This window comes from Andrena cerasifolii, chromosome 8 (genome assembly GCF_050908995.1).
Source record: "Andrena cerasifolii isolate SP2316 chromosome 8, iyAndCera1_principal, whole genome shotgun sequence".
NCBI lineage: Eukaryota > Metazoa > Arthropoda > Insecta > Hymenoptera > Andrenidae > Andrena > Andrena cerasifolii.
In genome coordinates, this window is record NC_135125.1 from 6041150 (window position 1) to 6057804 (window position 16655).

General features: G+C 46.5%; 1 protein-coding gene across 5 annotated transcripts in view; it reads right to left on the reverse strand.

The window, feature by feature from the left end:
* The window catches only part of LOC143372090 (RNA binding protein fox-1 homolog 2), a 228523-nt gene that overhangs the window by 76372 nt on the left and 135496 nt on the right, over nt 1–16655 (reverse strand). For all 5 annotated transcript variants that reach the window (XR_013086208.1, XR_013086207.1, XR_013086209.1 and 2 more), the window contains one exon: nt 3690–3977. Coding sequence is in view for 2 of the 5 variants with exons in the window: in XM_076817995.1 (XP_076674110.1) it covers nt 3690–3977 (288 nt within the window). In the remaining 3 variants the exon portion in view is untranslated. The remainder of the gene's footprint in view (nt 1–3689; nt 3978–16655) is intronic.

Consider the following 16655-nt stretch of genomic DNA (forward strand, 5'->3'; position numbering starts at 1 on the left):
AACGTTAGTTTAGCTTCGAGTTCCTTCAAACAGCCTATCCGACATTTCGCAGGGCCGAGCACATGTGGCGTTACCAAATAGCGGGAAGAAATTCCTACGATATTCGCAAGTGTTCGCGGGAAAATGCAAAAGCGAAGCGCCGCAGAATATTTCCCACCTAAGCCCAGCGATTCAACGAGAATCGATCCAGCTTTTGCACAGAGCAAACGCAAAGCCCTCGCTCTTCGTCGCGAGCAATTCGCCTTGGTGTACAGCCGAGCGGAATTTTAATGACGCAAATTAGCCTGCCTCGACCTTAAGAAGATTAATTGATTCCTCTGCTCGTCAACGGGTTTCGAGCATCGATCTTTCCAAAGAAGTTGCCCCAACGACCGTCACAGAAGAAGTGTCTCGTGTATCTTTTTCTTCCACTTTGCAGGGGTCTCGTCGATACGAAAATTATCGCGAAACTCCGGGGCGCCGTTGCAGCACGAGAAGCTGGGAAAAACGACCGAAAGTAGAGAAAATATATCCAGCGAAATTAAGTATCCTCGAGGAAGCGTCCGCGGACTCTTCGTTATCTCTGAGAAGCTCTTCGTCCGACACGAATAATAGGGATTTCTCTCTTTCCTGGCCGGGATTTATCGTTCCTCTAAACTCCCAGTCATTTGTTTCCTCTTCAATTCCCTTAAAGAAAGCGCGGCAAAAAGGCGCTGGAAGAATCTCGCGAAAGGTAGACGAGGAAAGGTGGTCATCTATCATCGCATAAAAGAAGAGGGAAATTTTCCTCTCGGTGGCAAAACGTGCCAGCCACTAGCACGCGACTAAATTCTCGCTTTGGAAAATTCATTTGATCGCAAGCTGCGATGCAGGTTGCGGGGCTTCTAAGGAAAAATTTCGAGCGGAGGGAGGGGCAAAAAATAGCGGCAGGTTGCGCAGACTGGAAATCCCGCGAAACACTCGAACTCCTCTCGAGACACGACTTTGTATTGGCTAACGAGGCTGGGCTGCAAAGAACCCAGAGCCGCGAATGGAAATTTTCGAGACGAGTCGGCGAACTTTCCCGTCGGTCGCCGAACACACTCGAGTCACGATGAAACTGGATTGTCTGAGGCTTTCCGTCGTCAAAGAACGCCGCGGCGACCCTTTCGCCGTGCGCTCGCGGAGCAAAGCGTATCCAGCCTCGAGGGGGGAACTTTTAATTTGCGCTTCTGCTCCAAGTAATTCAATTTGCCCGTTCGAGGATTGGCGATTCTCTTTTGAGGCGCTGCGAGATGAAACTTGAGCGCCCGATTCGCTTTGAGGCGATCAGAAAATGTCATCGCTCGCGAAAAGGATTTTCCGGCAACTTTTCCAGGGACACTTGAATGGGTTTTAAAGATGAAGGCTTCCAACTTTATCCGACTCTCCATGCTAGGCACATAAGGGTACCTCTGCTTTGGTTTCTAACTAATATAGCTTTCTAACTTCCGACGTTCAAAGTGCGTCCCTTCGGGTGCCTCAAGTTTCTAAAGAACTCTGCAAGTTGAAAGATAAATCTCCAGAGTATCCCGCTTGCAGTGTACATTCCTAAACAAGTATCTCGTTCTCCAGCAGATTTCCGAGAACTCCCCAAGGTCCGAGTTGGATCTCCAAAGCCTCGCAGTCTCAAAGAAGTGTTGCACAGTGAATCTCTACGGTCCCTTCGGGGTTCCCTAAGCAGAAGTCGCTCGATCGACGTTTCAGACAGCTAGGAGCGGAAAGTCGCGTAGCTTCGAGATAATTTCCGAGTGTAAAGCAAGGAGAACGAACTGCGCCTGCAGCTTTACGAGCTGCTGACTAACCGGGACTGGTTAATTGACCAGACGAGCCACGAACAAAGGGACCACGTCGCCCGGAACCGCGACATTGTTCGGAACTCTTCACGCTCGGCTCAACCGTGTCCAAAATGCTCCGCATAGTCCCCCCGTCCGGGTTAATTAGATACGATCGCCTGGCAAAGTGTCCTCTGAATCGTGCCCAATCCGAATTGCGATCGCGGCAACTCTTAATCGCTTCAAACTGTGTCTTCCGGGGCCAATGATTGCGACGAGTGATTCGCTTTGAGGATTTACTGTCGAGGAATTGGATTAGAAAGTAAGGCGAGCTTATTTCAGAATTGTACGTGCTGAGAATTGAAGATTCAGAGTTCAGAATTGAGGAATAAGATTTCAGAGCTGGAACCGCGGGAATTCGATCAGAAGTGTTTGAACGGCGAATGTTAGAAATGTGGAGCGTAGAATATAAATCGCAAGAGCAGAAGTAGAGGCTTTTAGAAGTTGAGCCCCTTGGAACCGAACCAACAAAGATTCCGCCGCAAATCCTCGGGCTCCTCAGACTGGAAGAGCCCACTGTACACCGTGTCGACCAACGCGGTGCCAGGAATTAACAAACCGGGGGCACGGAATTCGTCCCGTCCACTAAATTGAATTAACGAACGGAATTAGTTTAATTAGTGCGGCTAATTAGGCGGCTTTATGAGTCCCACCAATTACAGCGACGCAGACCGTCGGCGAGTTATCGTGGCTATTATATCAGCCCGAACTAGTTCAAACAAATCCGCGTTGTTTGCGAGCGAAATAGGATGTTTGAGTTAGCTCGAGCGTGACGGAAAAAGGCGGAAGTGGAGGGTTATGTATTTTATCGATGATACAATTTCAAAGGAACACCGACGCATCTGGAGCACCGATTGCACGTGGAATATAAAGGAATACGAGAAACTACGTCGGCATAGAAACACCTGAGCCCTGTGCAAACGATCTTCCCAAGCAGCTTCTTCCTATAGACGTACCCAGCTAGTGAACCAGAGATCAATTTTTAATCAACTCTGCGCGTAAGAAAATTTCAATGCCAGAATTCGGTGCTCCGAGAGGCAACTTCCCCAATTACAACGTCTAACGACACGTCTCCTTTGCCAATCCCACAGCTTCAAACCCTCGCAAACCCAGCGGAACTTTTCGCAACTCTATCCGACGCTCTCGTAATCGTGTTCATCAGCTCGAACCTCCCCGGCGTCTCCGCTCTTCGATCCCTACGTGCGTGGAATCATCGACACCGCGCGCGTACGTGACGGGGCACCGAGGATCACGACGCCCCGCAAAGATCGTCGGCGTTGTTTCTATCGCGTCTGGCAAGCTTTCGTTAGAAATTCTGTGTAGCGCGGCGAGACCGAAGGCGATCCGGCGGCGAGGATGGGCCAGAAGAGTTTCGCCACTCGCCGCGGTGGCAAGGACACGCGGGCCGAGGACTTTCTGACTGCGGTTTCGGTAGACCGAATCGAGGGGCCAATCGACGTGGCGTGACCTCGGCTTTACGGGGTCGTGTTCCGCTGCTGCATCCGCCGGAAGACGGTATCTCCGCGCGCTCTACCGTTCCCCTACTTGCGAAGTGTAGCGAGAATGTCAACGAGCGTTTTATGGGACGGTCTGACTGCGAGCTGTCCTTCGAATCCCATTCCGAGGTTCTTTCGTTTCACGGCGCCTCGGCCCGGTTGTCTTCCGATGCGATCGTTCTCACAATCGGTGTACTGTTCGGGACGGTGTGTGCAATCTTTTGATCACCCTCCGTGGAAATTATCAGTCGTAATGAATAGCGCAAGGGACCTCAATTTAAGTTTAGCGCGGAAAGGAGTGCTCCGACCAATCTCGGTGTTCGAGAAGAATTGAAAGGCGGAATAGTGGAAGATAGCTTACGATAGCCTGTTGATCGACTCCGTTCGGAGGCGGGGGCGGACTAAAGCTGGCCGCGGTCGGGGCACCAGGGGCGGATGGATGTGGGGCGCCTGCCGGTGGTGGTACCTGAGGCCCACTGGGTGGAGGCTGTTGTGGTGTACCACTGTTGTCTTCTTTCACTGGCACTGGTGGTGGTGGTTTCACTTCACCGGCTGCACCAGCTGCCCCGACGACGCCCGCTACGCCGTTCACCGGCGGGGGGAAGACACCCCCACCGTAGGGCGCAGCCATGCCTGTCTGCACCATGTGCTGCAAAGAGAAAGAATTTCCATGTTAGTTGGAACGCTTTTGAACCACCTGGACACATCAAGATGTTCCGAGCTTGAGAGTCGCCCGGTAATGAGGGGGTGAGAAAGTCATTACGCAGGTATTTATTAAGGCGAGGGTGGGTTTTGTCTCTACTTCTGTCTCCTCTCTTCAGCCGTAACACGTTAAGCGTCGAAGTGCAACGAGATATCCGCAAGGTGAGGCGGTATCCGAGGTTTATAGAGGTACTCGAGTATAGCGCGCTCCGAATCGATCTGACCAAGGTGGACTCGCGTAACTAAAGCTGAAATAAATACTCCATCGCCGTCGCAAGCATCACTTTTGCATTTTAAATGCGACGCGCGAACGAGACGATGATTTGTGTCTGCGTGCATTCTTCGCAGCGCCGCAATCAACAGGCTCGATAGCTAATATTAAAAGTGGAAGCCGCGGACAAGCCGCAAATCATTTTGCGTGTTGCACGCGCAGCGATTAACGACATGCTAGGAGACCGTCATCTCTCCTCGCCCTATTTGCGTTTCGATGAAAAACACGGGAAGAAAAGCGTCCGAGGGAAACGGCTGCAAATTGTACTCTGTTTTGTCCCCGTTTGCAAATAGCGTCTGTGCAGCTGCTTCTGCGATCAGGGAATCGATTCGCGATGTTCGATCTGCGACCTGATTCGAATTCCTGGAATGAATTACGCGGATATCTGGATATCCGAATGATCTACCAGCTAAGCTATCCACGTGTTAATGCAGCGACACTTGGTACCTAGGTATTATCTTCGACAACTAGGGTACTGGTATTTAAGTACATACTAGGAGCCTAAGTAGCAGTGCCTGAACTCAACGCCAGAGTTGCAATTGGGGCAACAGTGGCACAATACCAAGGTACCAAGCATGTATATTCTTATTATGCATCAAGGCCTCCATTAATCCTTATATCTTCCTATCTACTTATTGCACGTCCCACTTTGCATTTACGCTTCCCCTTTCAATCCGCAAGTAGATCGTTTCGCCAACCACTTCTCTCCAGCCCTTTCAAATCACGACCAGTTATACAATATGTATGAATGCGCACGATCATCGTCTTGCTCCGAGGACAATCCCTTTCGCGCAAGATTGATGTATCCCTAGTCAATTCCAGACTCACGGTAAACGCGGAAGAAAACTTACGAATACGGGCAGCATATCGAGCCGCAACTACGAACGAACCACTCCCCTAAGGCCAGCAAATGGAACCGATTTCTCTGCGGCCGCAACGGGAACAACAACTGCGAGCATAATTCCCGAGAGACAGGTTACAGATGGTTCGTCCAGCGCGCTCGTCTTTCGAGATTGTTTCGAAATACCTGGCTCGAGTAGGAACGAACTTCGCCAGAACCATTTGTTACCCCTTGCCACGCCATTTTTCTGAAAACTCAATTTAGCCAGGCCACGCTGGCCGTCCGACGGGCTTGTATAGAAATCGATACTGCGGATCGTTTCTAATAGAAGTTCCACGAGTGAGCTGACTGTCAGGCTTCGAAGAAGACGTCGAACCTTTTTCCTCCGTGGAAAACCAGCGACCTGTAAGCTCGCGGGCCGGCTTACCACGATCGTCTGCTCCGCCGCTTTTTCGAGCTGAAGGCGACAGATCCGGACGAGTTTTCCGTCGCGAAGGACACCTCGGGATCGACGAAAAGGGGTCTAACGAGCCGGGACCGGGGGAAATAAAAGGAGCGCGGATGCCGGGCGCGAGGAAAAAAGGGGCGAAAAGAATGGGCGAAGGAAACTACCTCGTCAGGACGCGAAGGCGCGCGGAGAATGAAAAGCTGTGGAGAATCCGCTGTGAAAAGGCCTCCGCGAGCGGACACACGAGGATCGAGTGACCCCGAAGAATCATTGTGATTCTTACCTCGCGTCTTATCTCACGGAACAGTAGATTAATCAACAAAGGAGACGGACCGAAGGGAATAGAGGCGATCCCACGACCTAATTCCCTCCGGCGGAGCATGTCATTGGGTTAACCCACTTCTTGGCGAACCGTTTATTGTTCATCAGGAGGAATAATGGCAGCCTGGAGGTGCTCGCCGGGTTTCTCGCGTGAACCTGGCTATTTGGCGCCTCTGTGATTTTAATATCGCGGGTCCTTGGATTTAATTACACCATCCGCGGCGGCGATAAAGGAGCAACTTTTTATCGAGGATGTCGCCTGCTGGAGTGGCCGTTAGAGGGAACTTTTTATCGCGCTCCATTCTCTGAAGCGGAGGCCGCAGGACGATTTCTCACGAGCCGCGAAGAAAATCCACATTGAACGTTATCAGCGTAAACGCTGGCAATTGGGAGTCGTTAGTATTCGTTGCTGGAGCAGTCGCTTTTTCTACGTCGCCGTCAGCGTCCCGAGAATCACTGTGTCTCGCGGAAACTTGCCCCGGCCCTCTAATAAGAGCTTCAACTGTTCCTCGTTGTCCAGCTTTTTGTGGCAGTTCGAAACTATCCGCGAGGGATATACAAGGGGCCATTCAGAGCAGGCTTCCCCTTCGAGAGCAGTGGACCGTAGCTGTCGTTATTGCCTGGGCCTTACGGTTATTGCGTGCGAAACAGGGGAATCAGAGCAAAGTGTTTACGAGACATTGGATATCCGACGTGGCTTTCCGGTTATAGGCGATGTAACTGACAAGGAACACTATTCAATCGATGATGGAAAATCACGCAGATTTCTTTATATTGATCGAAAGTATATGTCACAAAGGTCACAAAAAATTAACTTAAAGATGCTCCCAACAGCTGGTCTGACCCTGAAAAATCAACAAAGATGGAACAGGGGAAAAAAGAAAAATGAGGGAAAGAGAATGACAAATCTGTCTGTGCAAATTTAAATATCTCTATTATATGAAAATACATTATAGTAAATGAATGATAATTCATTTATGATAGATAATAACTAGAAAAAATTAATGATGATAAATGATAATACTAATGATGTCAGTGACATGTTTAGACTGTCTCGTTGTTCAAGGTATGAAAGAAACAGCGTTCGCTCGTTGCAGTCATTGTGCAATTTATTATTCCTTCAATCACTTTTTTAAACCTACTTGTCGACAAGATTATCATAAATGAAATGGTTAATATTACCCACTGTTGTGATTTCATTAGTATTATCATTTATTATCATTAATTTTTTCTAATCACTATCTATCATTAATCTATCATCATTCATGTACTATGATGTATTTTCATATAATAAAGATTATTAAATTTGAACACACGGATTTGTCATTTTCTTTCCCTCATTTTTCGTCTTTCCCCGCTTTCACCTTTGTCGATTTTTCAAGGTCAGACCAGCTTTTGGGAGCATCTTTAGCTTGCATTTTTGTGATCTTTGCGACATATACTTTCGATCAATATAAAAAAATCTGCGCCATTCCATCATCAATTGAATAGTGTTCCTTGTGAGGCGAATGCCAAAGTACCAGCAACAGAGTCTACTGTATGCGACAAACCTTTTAGAAAAGTGTTCCTTGTCAAAGGGATCAATGAACCTGTCTAGAAAACCTTTAGAATCTACAATCATAGTCTTCCTAAACTCTTAGGAGTCTCTGGAATCTCAGTGTTCCTACAATTAGATCCTCGGTTCCCAATCCCTCTCGGCTTTTTCATTAGTACGCTGCACGATGCATTATCGACCGCGGCGAGGGTAGTGCAGAGAAACACCGTACCGATGGAGCTTGAATCAACGAGGTCAGAGATCTGGCAGTAGGCGAGATGAACGCAGGAGGGACTGGCGAACGTTAAGGCAATTCGCACTTCCGCGACAGCGCCATGGGAAACAGGCAGAGGCACCCACATGGGCATAGTATTGACGTATTGCTGACGCTGCAGTGACGCAATACCAACACGACACTGAATCGCGGTGACGTAAGAGCTCGAGGGTGCATTGTTTGCATGCTTTGCACCGGGTAATGCAAAAGGGGCCCGTTTCCATGCTGGCGCTGAAAAAAAATGAATCTCTTACGATATCGTGTGCCAACAAAAGGGCCTTTTATTTCATTGCGTTACATGGTACCACGTAATGAAAGATTCCTAAGGGCTGTTTGCATCGGGAGATCAGGGCCACCCTTGTCCCCAACAGCGACGACCATGTGTTACAATCACATTTTGAGTACCAACGCTTTTGCGACACGAATCGAATAACTAATATCGTAACTAATTCTCCTCTTTCCCCAGCTTAGTGGCAAAGATAGGTAGGCTCGTGATATTGCCCTCCTTAGTTAAACTCTCCTTATCTAGCATTTTGTCATTGTCTGAGTTATGTTGAAATATTCGAAGTTCCACACGTATTTTACCTCTTAAGGGGAGGTTCCGGTCTAAAAGTCGATTTTTTTTTATTTCATTTTTCGCATGTTGAATCTTTTAGGAATACGTGTTTAAAAGGATTTGTTGAAAATCGTAAAATTCACAAAATTATAGGCATTTAAGTAGCGGCAAATGCATGGGTAACACCCGGCCACTCGGCACTCACGTAAAACTTTAAACGCGTTTTTCTCGAAACAGTCTTCTCAAAACGGTGGGCGCTGTATCTCCAAAAATTATTATCCGATTCGACTGAAACTTTTTTTATTTTGAAGAATATACTTCTGGCTAGGGGAGAACTAGAAAAATTTACAAAAAAATAAAAATTTATGATTTTCAAAGGCGTTGAAAGGACGAAAAAAATACAGGGATGTGATTTCAAACTTGAAGTGTCGTTATTTTCTAAAAAAATGTCATTTTTGTAATTTTTTCTAGCCCCTACCCTGGACAGAAGAATAATCTTCAAAATAAAAAAGGTTTCAGTCGAATCGGATAATAACTTTTGGAGATACAGCGCCAACCGATTTGGATCAATTTTTTGACGCCTTGACTTTAACGGCTACCCAGGGCCGTCTGCAATGATTAATTATAAAACAAAAAATATATTTCTATAATTTAAGACATCCTTAATACAATGCAAAAAGTCCCATTAAATTATATATAGCAGTTTTCCTTTAATTAATTCCTAAATATCACCTATTCTTTTGGGCTCTAGACCGGAACCTCCCCTTAAATAAAGTTAGAAAACTCTACGTGCTTCGTAAAGATTTATAAACAGTCTAATGTATTTAACCTAATTTCTTTCCAAATGGTTAATACAACCTATCTAAAACAATTAATTAATGGGTACGTTAATAATACATCACCTACCAGCACACCTATTACAAACAATTATATTAGGCTGTTACGAAATAATGACAACATGCTTCAATTTGAAGGAAAATAATGACAGTACAAAGTAAATGCTAAATCTTCAGTTTTCTCGGTTGTTTAAAAATATTAGATAGGCCATTTTAACTGCGGAGGGCAGAATAGCTCGATTATCATTCCCACATAGATCACGCTGACAGAAGGAACAAGAGAGGCGAGTAATCGTCACTTTGAATCGCAATTACGGGGCGCGGAGCGGCGTCGGTTTAAAATGCGTTCCAGAAGGAAGCGATAATTACACCGCGTCGCGTGTGCGGTATCGTAGACCAGGGAAACCGACATTGATGTCCCTCGAAAAAAGAGCTTAACATCTATATCGCGGAATTCAATGTACCGCGGATCACGCTCTATCGCGGCACGTTTAATTGCTGGAACACGGTGCAAGTAACAAGTCACTGGTCTCGTTAAGCGGCTGGTTACATGGAAATTTAGCGCGTGCTTGCGACGCTAACTTATTAACGCCGCGGTACGGGCCGTTTACGCGGAAAGGGAATTTATTCCGTCGACAGGGACCTTCGTCCGTCCGATCGACAATCGACGCATGAAAATTCGGGTTACTATCCATGATGGGTTACGGTATGTTTGCGCGGGCCCTGATTTCAACCGAAGACCTGGATTTAATGTAACCCCTGAACTAACAGGGATTGAGATACCTGAACACTCTGTCCCTTTGGGGGATTCTTAAGATTCGTGTGAAAGAGTAGTTGAAAGTGGGAAAGCGTGGGATCGAGAGCTAACTGGTGAAACCCAGCGTTTGAAGCACTAGAGCTTGTCTTCGGATGCACGGGACTTGATGACCGCTTGTAATCGTCGAAGCGAGGCTGAGTTAGTCCTTGAAATCGACTATCCCCGAGCGCCGAAGTCTCGAGCGTGGTATCCTTTCCTGTGCTTTGGATGTTTTGACGACAATAAAGCGACCAGGTCGCCAAGAATAAACCTGGAATCAATAGCGGACGACCCCGGAGAGACAGAGGCAGAAAGAGCGAAAGGGGTGGTCGGAGGGTGGAGACACGATGGGGATGGAGGAGAGGACAGAGATAGAACAAGCATCATAGGAGGATAGCTAAGCAGCTTATTGTCTGAGCCGCTGAATCTGCAGACGAAAATGAGTGCGCAATTATAAGCGCAATACTGTAGGACAGAGCGTACCTTAAGCGGGGACGTGAATGTTAATGTGTACCTGGGTACTGTGACGTTTAGAGATCTGGCCGCGCAGGGCTGCCGAAGCTCCAGACCTCGAGGTACTTAATTGTAAAATATTTAGGCACGTGTCTGGCACATCGCGATGCCCAGGTCCTCAAATTCCAAAATATCTCGGTCCCGAAATTCTAAATAGCAAAAATAGATGCAACGGTACCCGAGTTAAAAGAGCAAGACTGATCAGCACCTTATTTAACGATGAGTGATGACTGTAAGTAGCAGCGACACGAGAGTGCGTATGAATTATTCTATCGGATCATTAATCGCAGAGGCGACATGAAAATAACAGCACCGAATGGAAGAGGCTGGTCTTCGATCTGTCACGAATAAGCGGAATCGCCGGCAGTCCTATCGGGGATTCCTCGACGAGTGACTTTTATTAGACAGGGAAATAAATTACAGCCACCGGGAGAAGAGCTTAATGATTGGGACGAGCTGCAATTCTGTCATATTACTCAACGCGATACGCCGGATCGTGCTCTCGCATCGAATACACCTCGACGTATCCCGTTTAGAATCTGTGGGAACGCAACTCGATAGTCCTTTCAAGCGCGCGATTAAATCGCAGTTATCAATTAACAATGTCTCCCCCTACGCTTAGCTCGACACTTGTTTTTTTTAAACTCGCTAGATCCACGCTCTCTGGATCGCGAGTACTAAATACACGCCTGCGTAAGTACGTAGGGGAGGCCGGGGCTAAAAGTTCCGATTTCGATAAAACATAAAAAATGACTGGAAAATAATGTAGTTATTCTCTTCACTATTGACTAATTTCTTGTTAAATTTATTATATCTTCTGATTTTAAGCTTGTGTTTAATATATTGTAATAGGTTTCCCATAGAAAGTAATTTATTTGTGGCTGATCGAAGCGGAACTTCTTACCCCTATATGGGGCAAGTTGTTATCGCATTGGGGTAAGTTGTTACTATGATATAAGAGTTGCCTTCTAATGAAATAAAGCAGAATTTTAATAATAATGGTTATTTATGAAGGTTCGGACCAACAAAAATGTATTATCTTTAAAAGAAAACCAAAAGCGACAGTTTTTATTTATCTTTACGCATATCTTCGATCGAAGTCGTGTCCCTTTCCGCCTTTCATTCATATGTTCGCATCTTAAAGCACAGCGGAAACAATTTATACATTTGCGGCAGGTCTGTGAAGATAGCACCCCCAAATTCGAAATTTTGGAAAAACTCAACGGCATTCGTTTGTCCATCGTTTGCCCACGTTTGCCCATCAAAAATTTTCGTTTGACCACCCTCCAAAAAAGAGTTATGAACAAAATAAAAAAATTGTCTTCATCACCCATCATGAATGCATTTCAATTTTTTAATAGAAGGATACGAATGTACCCGACCTGACCACGTTTGCTCATTCTCAGATTTCATTTGCCCACCCTCCAGAATTTAAATAAAAAATAAAAACCGCGAAAAAATGGGTATAGATGAAGCGATCGCGTTAAAGTTCGATTATTCTCGAAAATATTATCAAAATCGTTCTTTCAACGGTCCAGTTCGTTAGTTTAGACATAGAAGAGATTTGCCCATGCATTAATTTCGTATGTTCACCCTCCAGAATTGAATTATTAATAAAGATAGCCAAGAAGTGCGGTGCCCGTTGAAGCGATCGCGTTAAAGTTCGATTTTTCTGGAAAATAATATCGAAATTGTTCTTTCAACGATGCAGTCCGTTAGTTTAGATGTAGAAGAGATTTGCCCATGCATTAATTTCGTATGCCCACCCTCCAGAATCGAATTATTAATAAAGATAGCCAAGAAGTGCGGTACCCGTTAAACCGGATACATTTCCGTTCGTATTTTTTCCGAATGAATTATCAAAATGGATTGTTCTTACCGTAAAGGTTAAAGGTGTTTGGTGACATGTTATCCACTTCAATTTGTATCGCTCATCGAATACTTCACACTTTTCACACATCTGCAGCATGTGCAGAATAATACCAGAGTGGTTTTCTAGTCATTTTTCACTAATTACCGCAATGATATCGCACAACGGAAAATAATATAATGTCACAGTTACTTCACAAACCGTAAATGAACGCACGATTTCGCAAGAGTTGCGCCCGAACTCTGTAGACCGACTGACTTTCGTGCGTCGTTGGAAACAATTCGAGAGTGTCGCAGACATCTGTTTACGTTTCGGCACGTTCGATGACGACACGCAGCGCTGCTACCCTAACTAAAGGGGCGCAGCGCCGAGTGCCACTGCCGAAACGTAAACAGATGTCTGGCGATACTCTCGAATTATTTCCAACGACGCACTTCTTGGCTATCTTTGTTAATAATTCGATTCTGGAGGGTGGACATACGAAATTAATGCATGGGCAAATCTCTTCTATATCTAAACTAACGGACTGCATCGTTGAAAGAACGATTTTGATATTATTTTCCAGAAAAATCGAACTTTAACGCGATCGCTTCAACGGGCACCGCACTTCTTGGCTATCTTTATTAATAATTCGATTCTGGAGGGTGGGCATACGAAATTAATGCATGGGGAAATCTCTTCTATATCTAAACTAACGGACTGCATCGTTGAAAAAACGATTTTGATATTATTTTCCAGAAAAATCGAACTTTAACGCGATCGCTTCAACGGGCATCGCACTTCTTGGCTATCTTTATTAATAATTCGATTCTGGAGGGTGGGCATACGAAATTAATGCATGGGCAAATCTCTTCTACATCTAAACTAACGGACTGCATCGTTGAAAGAACGATTTTGATAATATTTTCTAGAAAAATCGAACTTTAACGCGATCGCTTCACCTGTACCCTTCTTTTCGAGGTTTTTATTTTTTATTTAAATTCTGGAGGGTGGGCAAATGAAATCTGAGAGTGGGCAAACGTGGCCAGGTCGGGTATATTCGTATCCTTCTATTAAAAAATTGAAATGCATTCATCGTGGGTGATGAAGACAAATTTTTTATTTTATTCATAACTTTTTTTGTAGGGTGGGCAAAAAAAAATTTTTATGGGCAATCGTGGGCAAACGAAGGACAAACGAATGCCGTTGAGTTTTTTTAAAAAATCGAATTTGGGGGTGCTATCTTCACAGACCTATTTGCGGCGGGGCAAGTTTTTACGGTACCAACGTGCCCCAAGTCACGGTAACAACTAGCCCCTACCGACACATGTAGCAATTTCAAAGATTATTCTGCTTATACATGTATTCAAACGATAAACACTATTGCACCATGTTCTTAAATGTCATTTGATCCATAAGAACGATTCAATCTATAATATCTACGTTAAATAATTGACATAGACCAAAAAGTAATGATAGAAAAATTTTTACTTATCTGGTACGCGACTAATAGGTCCTTGCTTACAACCACACAATTCGCTGTCGCGGACGCTATTAAAGTGGGGGACAGAGTGGCGTGATCAACTCACACGGAAAAAATAATTTAAAGTACAACGCTCTTTTTATTTTGAAGATAGAGCCGTCGGAACAACTTACCCCCGGAACTTTTAGCCCCGGTCTCCCCTATAGAACATATTAAGAAAAATCCTCATGCCGGAATATCGAGGCGGAACAAAATTTCGATGGTCTGGAAGTCAGTCGGGCGGTTTCGTTGCAATTCAGCCAATTTGTTTCCACGGAGTGCGGTACGCGCAACTCGACCGTTTCCATTCTCGTTCCATTCCCCTTTATCCGCCGCTGTTTCCTCTCGCGAACCCCCTCCTCCAACCCCCTTTCCCGCCCACCAAGTTAAATACTCTAATTCGTATTAATGGATGGCCCGCTGCCAGTGGAACGTTTCTAAAGGGGCTCTTCCCAAGCTGCGAGCCAGAATGGACGCGTACTCACAGAGTACGTTCACACCAATTGACCAGACCTCCACCATCGACAGTTCCTGGCCACGCTGGGATCGCCTCCGCCGGCCAGCGGATTCTCGATTTAACGGTGCCCTTCCCGAGCCACCGCTCTCCCGTTATCTCCAGGGACTGCGGAAAATTGTATTTAACGCGGGAGGCTACGGTGATCGATACCTCCGCAGAGACCGAACGGAGAAAAGGGGGTTTCAGAATGGGAGTGACCGCAAACACGTGGACCCTAAGTTCCAAGACGCGGTTTCGCGAAAGCCGAGCGACCAATTTCCACCCGAATCAATCCCCGTGGCAGGCTGGCGATCACCCTGAATCATAGATGACCATCACCTGGCGGAGGCACCGCGCTTTTAAATAGCAGCGACAGAGGTCACCGAAGAGCAGCGTTTTCCACAGAAAAGTTTATTTTTCTGCGTTCAAGTAACTGTGGTATTAAGACGAATACTTGGCACGTGGACCTCTTTCGTTGGATATTCTATAGCCCCCGCTACGTTGACTTAAGCTGCCTTTCCGCCGTTTAAAACCGCGGCCATTGCTCGTATCGAGAGACTCGAATCGCGGCGCGAACCGTTGACTCGTCTACGCGTGGGCATCCAAGCAGCTAACGTGGGCGCGTGTGAGTGCGCGGCGACGCGACAAGCGAATTCAGCATGGGTCGCTCGTATTTCTCCCCTGGAACGTGACTTTATTTCTGTCGGAGGAAGGCCTCTTCCCTGGCCCACTCCGTGCCCGTGATCGCCATTCCAATCCCACCATCGATTCCATGACTTTCGGGGAAAGAAAGTTCACTGTTCCCGAGCCGCCTTCGCGAGGAAAAGGGAACACGATTCGAATAAAAGATACACGAAAGATGCGCGAAGGAAACCCTCGCACGAGCATGACTCCAGAAGCTAAAGACGATTTTCCAATTCTAATCGTCTGTCTGAACACGTACAGGGGGTCCCGGAGGCGTGTTTCTCGCATTCGTTAACGCGGTCTCTGACTTCTCAACGCGCGGCCGATCCATTCAGAGGGATTATTTTTAATCGGAGCTGCATATCCGTCGATGAGACGCGCATCGTATATTTATGAGGCCGCATATCCATCCCCGAGAGCTCGCCCTAGTCGCGTCGCTTTCCACGCGGCTGCCGCACGGAGACTTAGCGTTGGAAATAACCCGCATTAATCATTCCCGTGTGTTCACGAATAAGTTTCCTTCTGACAGGGGCGACGGGAAACCTCGTATGTGTGTACTCGCGTTCCCCGCCCTCCTGCGAGGCGAGTAGAGGTTCGTTTTAGTTTCACAGTGGGAGGATCTCGCAGCAAGAGGTTATAAACCCTACTAATTACATAGTCTGAGTATCACGCGAGAGCTGAAGAAAAGGAAGGCGTCTGTACGACGATCCGAAACTGCGATCTCGCTAGGGGACGTTTTGAAAGAAGAACTCCAATGTTTAAGCAAGTTTAGTAGCTGCGGATTGGCCGTCCACTGGGATTATGTACCTTGCATGGGCAAGGAGCCTACTGATCCCCAGCTTCGGTAGTGTAACTCAGAAATCTATCGTCCATTGAATTCTAGAACGCCTCGACTCGGTTACGCAGTGAATATTAATAAACCGTCCACACCGTGGAAGGAATCGCCCCGCTAACGAACTTACGAGCGTTTATCGAGCCCGTAAACAGCTACGCGGGGGCAGTTTCCAGCTATTTCTATTTCCCAAGCTAGGCTGGAGGCAATAACAGTCTCACGCGGAGCGGCGATAATCCTGGAATACGAACTGGGAGAGCTGAAATTATTTCGGCTCGCTTCGCGGATTAACGTTATCGCGCGGAGGAGGAATTTTTCTTAACGGGGGCTGCTTACAAATTATATACGGGCTACTTCCCGCGATCGAAGCAGGTTGTCCTGTGCTCCTATTAGAGCTCCGACTAAATAATATAATATCACCATCCGTTTCTTAGTATGCATGGCTGCCCGCTCTACTCCTTCGATCAATCTTCTGTCTGGTCTCCCTCCAAATTCTCTTGCTCTCCTCCTACTCCTCTCAATCATCTTTTCTCTCCCCCTTCGCTCTGTACCAGCTGTAGTCGCTAATTCGTAGACACTTGAACCGGGCGACCTGGTCCACCGAATACAAACGAAAACTCTCGTAAGTTTCAGTAGGGGAGAGTAGGGTAAAACGGAACGGGTGGGTAAAACGGATCAGCAATGTTTCTTTTAGATAAGAGCTGCGAATGAGTTGGTATCGCGTGACATGGGACCAAAGGGTCCTCGCAGCATTTTGTGACAGACCATAGACCCGTGCACACGTCACTTTCCCGTTAAGAGAGTTGGACAAAATTCCGGTATCGACGTTTCAATATTGTGTTGTACTTTCGA